Source organism: Notolepis coatsorum, assembly GCF_963971535.1.
Source record: "Notolepis coatsorum genome assembly, chromosome: 7".
Taxonomy (NCBI): Eukaryota; Metazoa; Chordata; class Actinopteri; order Aulopiformes; family Paralepididae; genus Notolepis; species Notolepis coatsorum.
Window position 1 is genome coordinate 36714947 of NC_140171.1, and position 10166 is coordinate 36725112.

The following is a 10166-nucleotide window of genomic DNA, read 5'->3' on the forward strand; positions in this document are numbered from 1 at the left end:
AGAGCAGGTTCTCATGAGTTGGATAACAATTTATGAGAGGCATACAGGCATGTTATCCAGCCTCAGACCAGTTTCTCTCAGTGGAATTGCTGCAACCCCTCGCCACACATTACAATATCCAACTATTGCCAGAGGAGATCACAGTTGCAAAGTGTTTCCTGGTCAGGACAGGCAGAGATGCAGTCCCTACTATCCAAAGTGTCTTTTCCCTCCTGGATGATAATAATAATAATAATGCATTTGATTTATAAGGCGCCTTTCAGGACACTAAAAAAAAAGTCCACAAATCGGTGAATGAAAGAATTATAGGATCAAATGAAAACTACTTACTAAAAATGTTTAAAAGTACTAAAAACCAACAAAAAATACCAAACACTAACAAACATTCAGCACAGACAATGGGGATGCTGACATAAAAAAAAAAAAAAAAGTAAAAAAATTAGTAAAAAAATCGATTAGTTATGGGTCACGCCGTGTTCAGGAGAGCGAGGCGCATAAACGTCTATTCGATCATGTCTCTAGCACCATAGATATCTATGTCTAGCACCCCCACAGCCGTATCGGCAACCACTTACATCACGGCTCTCGTCTCATTTGACCCCCCCGCAATCTCCTCCCTGATTTCAGAATCCCGGAAGTGTTACGGTGGTCTATGGCTCTGACTCGTGCTATTATTTTGAAATAACGAACCGGAAGCCCCATGGTTGCTTACCAACCGGGTTACAACAGGACTGGTTGTGCAGCAGAGAGAGCGGCGTTCCACTTCTCCAGCACCTCCTGCTCCACGCAGCCACTCTGACCCCGCAGCGTTCTCTCTCAAGCTGAGACGGAGTTGGAAGAAAAATCTACTTAGCTGCTCTGACTTTTTCTGTCTGTTTTCAGCTTTTGTTTATATAGCATTTAAGATACGTCCAACAACTTGGTGTTCTAAGGATTTGCGGTTGTTTCAAGAGGATTTGGAAAAAGAAGTACAATCAACGCATTGTTGGAAGTTGTTGGCCCCGACTGTGTGTCGAGTTGGCAGAGAGGTAACGTAATTTAGCTTAGCCCGTTAGCTAACTTGGTTTATAGATGGTTTCTAATATTTGCAAATTATGCAATAGTTGACAGAAAATACACTTGGCTCCAAATTGTTCCCTGTGGCAATATAATTCCACCAGTGAAACCATCTATAACGTCGGTTGCGCACATTCATTTGTTTTTTCTTTGCATTCGAAGAATGCAACTGCAATGAGGTAAAACTAAAAGTGTAGTCCTACCAAACTGCATCTTAGCTATGGATCATTGCGTTAATGGTCAAAGTCAGCAACGTTAACGTTAGGTGAAACAAAAGGCTCTTTATTGGCTAATGGTAATACGTGTCTTATTCACTCAGTGCAGAGCTTGTGCGCTACGTAATAACGTAACGTTATTAGAAGTACCGTTTTGAGGGGAGATACTTGGGTAAATTCCTACTTTTTGTTTATTTATTTTTTACTCATCTAGATCTACACCGATTACATTGATGGAACACATACAAAAGTGATACATTTATATAAAGTGACTTATCGGTCAACACTTGGGTCAAGTGTTCTTAATGTTATTATTCCCACATAACAGTTATATTATATTGAGCCAAGATTGTTCTTAGTGACTTTGAGTCTAAGAAGTAGGTTAGAGTTTGATCAGGATCCCTATATTAGCAGATACTAAATCGATAACTAACCTTCCTAAAGGTAACATTTTCTGCTGCCTTCAAAATCTCTTCCACCTCTACACATATCTATATTAATGCCACTACATCTACAACATATTTTACATTTAGTCATTTTAGCTGACGCTTTTATCCAAAGCGACTTACAAGTTCTGTACGACAAGTCATCTAACATCTTTCTCTTGGTTCTCTGTTCCTCTCTGCCCCCAGATGTTTCAGATTAAGAGGATCTGTTGCATAGGGGCTGGGTACGTGGGGGGCCCAACGTGCAGTGTGATCGCCCAGATGTGTCCAGAGGTCACGGTGACTGTCGTGGATGTCAACGAGTCCAGAATCAAAGCCTGGAACTCGGACACTCTTCCCATATATGAGGTATGGCACTAATCTAACGGCCCGGAAAACCATAGTTTAAAGTATGACATGATTAATGACTGGTTCTTTCTTGTGCAACAATCCCGAATAAAGGGCAGCGGGTGACGCCCCCCGTAGTTGTTACTTATTGATGTAACTTTCTTTGTGCTTTTCTGTGTTTGCGTTCCTCTCAAAGTGGAACACACTTGAGCCATCTATATAATGAGTTATGCCATTGAAAGCAGCCAGGCTCCGGTATGTCTCAGTATTTGCTGATAAAGTTTAACAAGCTGTTGCTGCCAGGCAATAAATTCCATTCCAACCACTAAGCAGAGTTTTTGGCCAATATTTTTTTTGCCAAAAGGATGTGTATTGTCAGGAAGTAAGAACTGAATCATTGGTGGTTTAAATTCATTCCAGACACCTCAGCGTCTCAGCTTTCATAGATGCAAGGCTTTGGCCATAGCAACGAGGCATGATGACATCATGATTGAATGACATCTGGTGTTTGTGTAATAGGGCAGTGACACTCACAGTGACACACAACTCTCTTTGCGTCATGTATGTTCACCGATGCCTTCCTCATATCCCTAAACCCACCCCACCCATCAATTACTCCTCTATCCCCTCTACTCCCCTCCCTCCCTCCCTCTTTCCACAGCCCGGGCTGAAAGAGGTAGTTGAATCATCCAGAGGGACGAATCTGTTTTTCTCTACAGACATCGACTCTGCCATTAGGGACGCTGACCTTGTCTTCATCTCTGTGAGTCCTCTAGTTAGTCACACACACACACCCCCCACCATCACCCCCACATTCATACACAAACCTTGTTTTACAATTGCCCATACACACGTTTCCCCACTTTTGATGAGGTTTGTACCCCTTCCTTCGCAGGTGAATACCCCCACTAAGACCTATGGCATGGGGAAGGGCCGCGCGGCAGACCTCAAGTTCATCGAGGCGTGTGCCCGTCGGATCGTGGAGGTGTCTGACGGCTATAAGATCGTCACAGAGAAGAGCACGGTTCCTGTGCGAGCGGCAGAGAGCATCAGACGGATATTTGATGCCAACACCAAACCCAGCCTCAACCTACAGGTGTGTGCTTGTGTGTGTGGCTCAGTGATGCATCTCTCACCTGGTCTGCTGTGGAAGACATATCTTAATATTCTACCACGTGTGTCATAGGTGCTGTCCAACCCAGAGTTCCTGGCAGAGGGAACAGCGGTGAAAGATCTGAAGGAGCCAGACCGCGTTCTGATTGGTGGAGATGAGACGGCGGAAGGACAAAGGGCGATCAGAGCATTATGTGCCGTCTACGAACACTGGGTTCCCAAGGATCGCATCATCACCACCAATACTTGGTCCTCCGAGCTCTCGAAACTGGTATGTGTGTGTTTTAAATTAATCTGTGTGCTGGGAATTCTGTGTGTTTATTCTGTAAGAAATTAAATATTGCCGTCTACTATGTGTATTTCTTATGAGATGCGAAGCACCTCATAGACATGCATTGTCACTAACTCTGTCACTCTGTAATTCACTAACCCAGGTTAGCCACTCTGCCCCCAGTGGTGGCTCACATGTATTGCAGTTTGTGTGAGATGAGTGTCGAACATACCTGTATATGTTTGTTCGGTGTGAACAAACGTTATTAATATTGATTTGTGAATCTCATATAGGCAGCCAATGCTTTCCTGGCCCAGAGGATTAGCAGCATCAACAGTATCAGTGCTCTGTGTGAGGCCACAGGGGCTGATGTGGAGGAGGTGGCCAAGGCCATCGGCATGGATCAGAGAATAGGCAGCAAGTTTCTCAAAGCCAGCGTGGGTAAGAGAGAGACACACGGACAGACATACACCAAACGTACAGATGTTATTGGTTTTAGCTCTTATTTATTTGAGCTCCTCTCTATCTCTGTCTGTCTCCTTCTCCACCTCACCCTGACCAGGTTTCGGTGGTAGCTGTTTCCAGAAGGATGTGTTGAACTTGGTGTACCTGTGCGAGGTTCTCAACCTCCCTGAAGTGGCCTCCTACTGGCAGCAGGTGGGAACTACACACAGGAATGTGACACCCACACACCCCATCTTCTTTTACTTTTTTTCTCTCCTCAGGATATCGGGTCTTGTGGGACTCGACTGTTCATTTATAGTGGACATCCACCATGTCTGGCTTTGCTGTGTTGTTCTGAGCACAACGTCACACAGAAACATGTTGTCGTTCCCCGTCTTATCATCCCGGTGTCTTTTTGGGTTTTCTTTCCCTCAACAGGTGATCGATATGAACGAATATCAGAGGAGGAGGTTTGCTTGCAGGATCATAGACTGTCTGTTCAACACCGTCACAGGCAAGAAGATCGCTCTGCTCGGCTTCTCCTTTAAGAAAGACACCGGCGACACCAGGTACCTCTTTCTCTCTCATCTTCACTCGCTCCATTTTTGTTTAAGACACCTCTGAAAAAGATTGTCACCCTCTCGAAGATATGTTTTCGGTGTTAACGTCAACGTATGACGTAGATCATGCTAGTTTGGGTACATTGTGTATACTGCACCTGTGTATAGGGTTTACTTTACTCATAGTATATATTCAGATTCAAATGATTTATTATTGTAACGTATATTATAACTGATACATGGCACAGACCCTGCACCTTAGATTACGCTGTTTACTTTGTCATATTCTTATATTCAGAGTTGATTATATTGTTTACACCGTTTACTTTTATTATAATTTGATTGCCTATATTTATGTCTTTCTATTATTACCCTGCCCATACCTGTACCCCCCCTCCTCCATGCTGCCCGAATTTCCCCAGGGGGATCAATAAAGGAATATCTTATCTTAATAATATACTTTCTATGCCATTTTTAAGCGTGTATAAATGGCTGCTCATGACCCTCTGAACCGTCACCTACAGTATGTGTCTAGTTCAGGGGTTCTAAAACTTTTTTATACCACGGCCCCATTCTATTTAGGATATTTTTTTTGGCCACCCCACACTTAATGTATCGCGTAATTTCAACGTGGAATTAAGGAATATCAAAATAAAAGCACACGTTGTTGAACTTGATCATGCATATTTATTAGAACATTTAATTACAGCACTATGTTATCAATACACTTTTATAAAACAAGGCATATTTAGCCAAAATATGTTGCCAGAACAGAAATTTGCCAATTATTTTAATTTTCTTTACTTTCCAAAGTGCAACCCCACTGTCACCTACCCACGACCCACTTTGGGTCGCGGCCCATAATTTGAGAACCGCTGGTCTAGTTGCCTTTCTTTCACCTTTATCCATAGAAGGTTAATGCATGCAATCTTTTAACGTCAAGACCTTTTGGAACATGACAATGTGAACATTCTAAATGGGTCCAAGTTTTTTTCTTGTTGCAGTGTTTATCATATACATGTATATCATTAGCTGACAGGGAATACACTTAGCAATGGAATTCCACTGAAAATGTCTATACTGTAATACACTTTATTTGTATGGCACCTTTCATACAAGAATTGCAGCTCACAGTGCATTATACTGTAGTACAGTGTATCCTCTATGCCAGTGTTTCTCAAAGTGGGGGGCGCGCCCCCCAGGGGGGGCGCAGAGGCATGACAGGGGGGGCCTTGAGATAAAAAAAAAGAAAAAACATTTGGATTACAGAAAATTATCACTAAAGTGCTATCTGTTGCAGCTGCACTGTTCTCCATGAAAATACCATATTTGGATAAGTTTGACCATTTCTCAAAATCTGAAAATCATTATTTAATAAAACACAAAAAAGGATCACCAAGTTACTCTCGATAAAAAAAAACTTTACAGGCAACATTGAGACAAAGCTTCCTGACACATCTCCATCCAAACTCTTGGAAGAACTCATTTAAATCTCATCTGATACCACCTGGAGAGCTAGTTTCAGAGTGTGGTGCTGAGTACCAAGTATCTCATGATGCAGCAGTTAAAGGTGTTGATACCATTCAGCACCACATATGAAGCTGGCTTTTCATCCATGACAGCTCTGAAAACAAAATATAGGGCCAAGTTGAGCCTTGAGGATGACATGCGTGTTGCCTTGTCAAAGACTGACAGCAATAAAGACTGTTTGCTTATTTCCTATGTTTGCTTTGTAAATTCCCAGTCACTGAGTGAAGATCTGCTGTTTTGCAAATATGTCAAAAACAGAGCGACAGCTGATGAGCTCTTCAAAATTATTGACAGTTACCTGACAGAACATGGACTGAAATGGGAGAACTGTGTGGGCTTTTGCTCTGACGGTGCGCAGGCCATGGCAGGGAAAAGGAGGGGGCTACAGGCGCTCATCAAGGGGGTCTTGCCAAACGCGCAATGGACGCACTGTAAATTCACAGAGAGGCGCCAGCGTCAAGACAACTTAGCCCTGAGCTGAATGAGGTTGACAGAAGTTATAAACGTGGTAAATTTAATCAAAACCCCAACCCCTGAAAGCGCGCCTTTTCTCTGCGCTGTGTGAGGAGATGGGAGCTGACCATTCTGCAGTGCTATTTCACAGCGAGGCAAGGTGGCTCTCGGGAGGGAAGGTGTTGTCAATTTGAAAGGTCACGATATTGGTGTTATTTCAATAAATTTAAACATGGCCCATTTCATGACTATTTTGTTGGGGCGAGGGGGGGGGGGGCCCAAGATATTTTGGTCCGCCAAAGGGGGGCCTGACAGAAAAAGTTTGAGAAGCACTGCTCTATGCCCAGGATGATCTGAGTTCACTTACCTGTGTGTGTGTTTATCTATTTTCTCAACTCCAGGGAGTCATCCAGTATTTACATCTCCAAGTATCTGATGGATGAGGGGGCTAAGCTTTTTATCTACGACCCTAAAGTCCTAAAGGAACAAATCATCCATGACCTCTCCCAGCCCAACATCTCTGAAGACCCACAGAGAGGTGTGTGTGTGTGTTGATTCACCTCAGTACAGCTAGTAAAGGTGTCAAGAACTCAGTATCTAAAGGCATGCTGTTAAAATGAACAAGATCCCAACAGAACAGTGCTTCCTGATCGAATGTTCAACACACGGATAATATTGCTTAGCAACAAAATCATAAAAAAATCTAATAATCCACAGCCTTCAATTTCACACGTTTTCTGCCTTTAGTGACTCATTACTTGCTCTGACTGTTCTGGGGTGTGTATGTGTGTTTTTAAGTGTCTGAGCTGGTGACCGTGACAACAGACCCTTATGAAGCATGCCAGAGTGCACACGCATTGGTCATCTGCACCGAATGGGACATGTTTAAGGTGACACACAGATTTTCTACCACTTGAGAAATTGTTTATTTATTAAAAATTAAAATAAATAACTTGTTATAAATCTATTTCTCACTCCTCTCTGTTGCTCTACAGGAGATGGACTATGAGAAGATCTACAAGAAGATGCTGAAGCCGGCCTTCATATTTGACGGTCGGAGAGTGTTGGACCACCTCCACCATCATCTACAGAACATAGGCTTCCAGGCGAGTGAACACACACACACACACACACACATGGTTATGGTAAGCAGACAGATTCAAGGCGAGAACATCTGCTAAATGTTCTTGACCTGCTCAGTCTGATATTGTGGTTAAAGTTATAACCAGTTGAATGAAACTGGGGTCGACAGTTAAGTTTTCTTGCATTTCTGATTGAGCCGATATGAGAGGACATCCCTCATCTTTAACACAGGTGTTGTTCTTAACCTTCTAATTACTTTTATTATCAATGTAGTGCATCTCATTACTGGATTTATAGCTCACAAGCGTATATAATAATTGTATGAGAATAGTTCTGGTGCGAAGTCGTTGGACTAGAGACAAAGCCAGCTCTTTTCCTACAGCTGTGCAAAGCCACCAGCTGTGTTCGTGGACAAGTGGCACAGGCCAGAAAAGGCCTACAAAACTAGTAAATAGTCATTTATAATAATAACTTAATTTGTATAGCATTTTTCATACAGGGGATTGCAGTTCAAAGTGCTTTACATCAGTAAGAAATAAGACATAAAATCTGTGTAAAACAAGTAGCAAGAGCAAAGCATAAAGTGGGATCAAATAATGCAGATATATTAATTAAATCATATCAGAATATGTGAATATGTTCCAATGTCTGTAATCTGTTACAAAACATGATAAAGGTCATAGTATGCACCCAGCGGATAGTGGGGCGTAGAGATAAAAGTAAAATAATAGCAAGGGTGAAATGAGCAGACATAAAATAAATTTTTCACATATGATCTAACATCCCAACATGCCACCTTGTTTATGGTTTGATTCAGTTTTAGTAGAATAGAAAAGACATGAATGATGAAATGAGCACATAAAGTGCAGACATACTATAAACCATACTATATTCACAGTGCAATAAAAATAGTTCTGGATTACTGTTTAAGGGCCTGTGTCCACAGCAGAGGTTTTTTTCAAGACGGACCGATTTGAAAAGCAAAAAAAGAAAGCTTGTGACTCCCGCGGCTCCCCCACTTGCTCAGTGTTGATTGGTCGGTCGAAAAAAGTTACCTTGATGAGCTCGCTCCTTTCCAAAAGTTGAACTAGTTTCAACTTTAGGCGCTGGGAGTGCTCCGCCCAAAAACGCTGCCGCCGAGAGCGTATAACCGCGAGGCGCGGCGCTGGGAAAAGGAGCGCGCCTGTAGCATATAAATGAATGACAGAAAGGAGCTGACAACTCATAAAACGTCCGCTGTGGACACAAGCCCTAACAGTTCAAAGTCGTCTTTACCTTCCGTTTGGTATCCACAGTTTAAAACCTGACAGTCTTCCCTCATGTTTGATACCCACTTTGACCCTCCGAACCTCCCATTCAGGGCAAACCTGTTGTAATGTATCCCTGTTATCTTATAATTTGCTCACCTCACTCTCATCACAGAGGACAGGGTGGAAAGGAATCATGACGTGTGAGCAAAATGGTCGCTACAATACAATGGGTATTGTAGACTATCTTCCTTTAGACAAACCTGATGTTAAGTGTGTGTTTTTCTGTCTGCAGATTGAGACCATTGGCAAGAAGGTGACAGCGACACGCATGCCCTACACCCCCTCAGCTGTGTGCCCCCCCGCGCGTAGTCGCCCCTGAGCCTCCCACCAAGAAAGCCAAAGTCTGAAGTCCCACTCCACCCCCGACACACACACACCTTCATTCACACTCACACATTCCTTTCATCAGCCCTTCCCCCGACCGCTGTAAACAATTTTCAGTCAAGATTCCAAGCCTGTTCATGTTGGTACATGCGTGACGATGACCACAGATACCTAGTGGTTTGCCGGCTGAAGATCAGCGTGGGAAGTTGGGATGATGCACAAGACGAGGCCACGTGAAAGTGACCACGGCACGGATGAGTTCATCTCTCTGGTGGTCCGAGTAACTCAACCATAGCAGACACACGCATACGTGTCCTAATACATTTCATGCTTATGGGATTTGATCAGTAAAAATCATTATCAAGTATTATAGAAACGGCACAAGTTTTTTATACATTTAATATTTTTTTTTATATAAGTAATCTTCTCCTACTGTGTTAGTCAGTCATGTCATCAATGTCTGTCTTGATTGTTTGTTTAATAAAAAGGGCTAATGCAATCAAACATGACGCGTCCTTAGAGTCTTTGACGTCTGTATCCATGTTCTTCCATGTGGCTGCAGATTATTAACTTATTAACCATTTCCTACTATAATTAAAACAAGCAATGTTTAGTTATTTTAATACTCCATACATACTCAACCACACCAGACACACACATACGTGTCCTAATACATTTCATGCCTATGGGATTTGATCAGTAAAAATCATTATCAAGTTTTTTTATACATTTAATTTTTTTTTTATATATATATATGTCATCTTCTACTGTATGTTGGTCAGTCATGTCATCAATGTGTGTCTTGATTGTTTAATAAAAAGGGCTAATGCAATCAAACGTGACGTGTCCTTAGAGTCTTTGACGTCTGTATCCATGTTCTTCCATGTGGCTGCAGATTATTAACCATTTCCTACTATAATTAAAACAAGCAAAATGTTTAGTTATTTTAATACTCCATACATACTCAACCACACCAGAGTAGGGTGTAAAGGTACACGTATCCGTACCGAACAAGTTTCAGTGTACCGTACCGA

General features: G+C 42.3%; 1 protein-coding gene across 1 annotated transcript; it reads left to right on the top strand.

Annotated features, from left to right (window-relative positions):
• Nucleotides 1–750: 750 nt before the first annotated feature.
• Nucleotides 751–9983, top strand: ugdh (UDP-glucose 6-dehydrogenase). Its single transcript, XM_084319034.1, has 12 exons — nucleotides 751–1028; nucleotides 1904–2065; nucleotides 2706–2807; nucleotides 2940–3140; nucleotides 3231–3428; nucleotides 3722–3869; nucleotides 3991–4085; nucleotides 4311–4441; nucleotides 6817–6953; nucleotides 7214–7305; nucleotides 7411–7521; nucleotides 9041–9983. Exons 2-12 carry the CDS (start codon nucleotides 1904–1906, stop codon nucleotides 9125–9127), a joined length of 1464 nt encoding a protein of 487 aa, XP_084175160.1. The 5' UTR covers nucleotides 751–1028; the 3' UTR covers nucleotides 9128–9983.
• Nucleotides 9984–10166: the final 183 nt, after the last annotated feature.

Coding starts and splice junctions, on each gene's coding strand:
- ugdh (XM_084319034.1), top strand. CDS start 1,904: ATGTTTCAGATTAAGAGGATCTGTTGCATAGGGGCTGGGTACGTGGGG. Junction 2,066..2,705: donor ACACTCTTCCCATATATGAG/GTATGGCACTAA, acceptor CTCTTTCCACAG/CCCGGGCTGAAAGAGGTAGT. Junction 3,141..3,230: donor AACCCAGCCTCAACCTACAG/GTGTGTGCTTGT, acceptor CGTGTGTCATAG/GTGCTGTCCAACCCAGAGTT.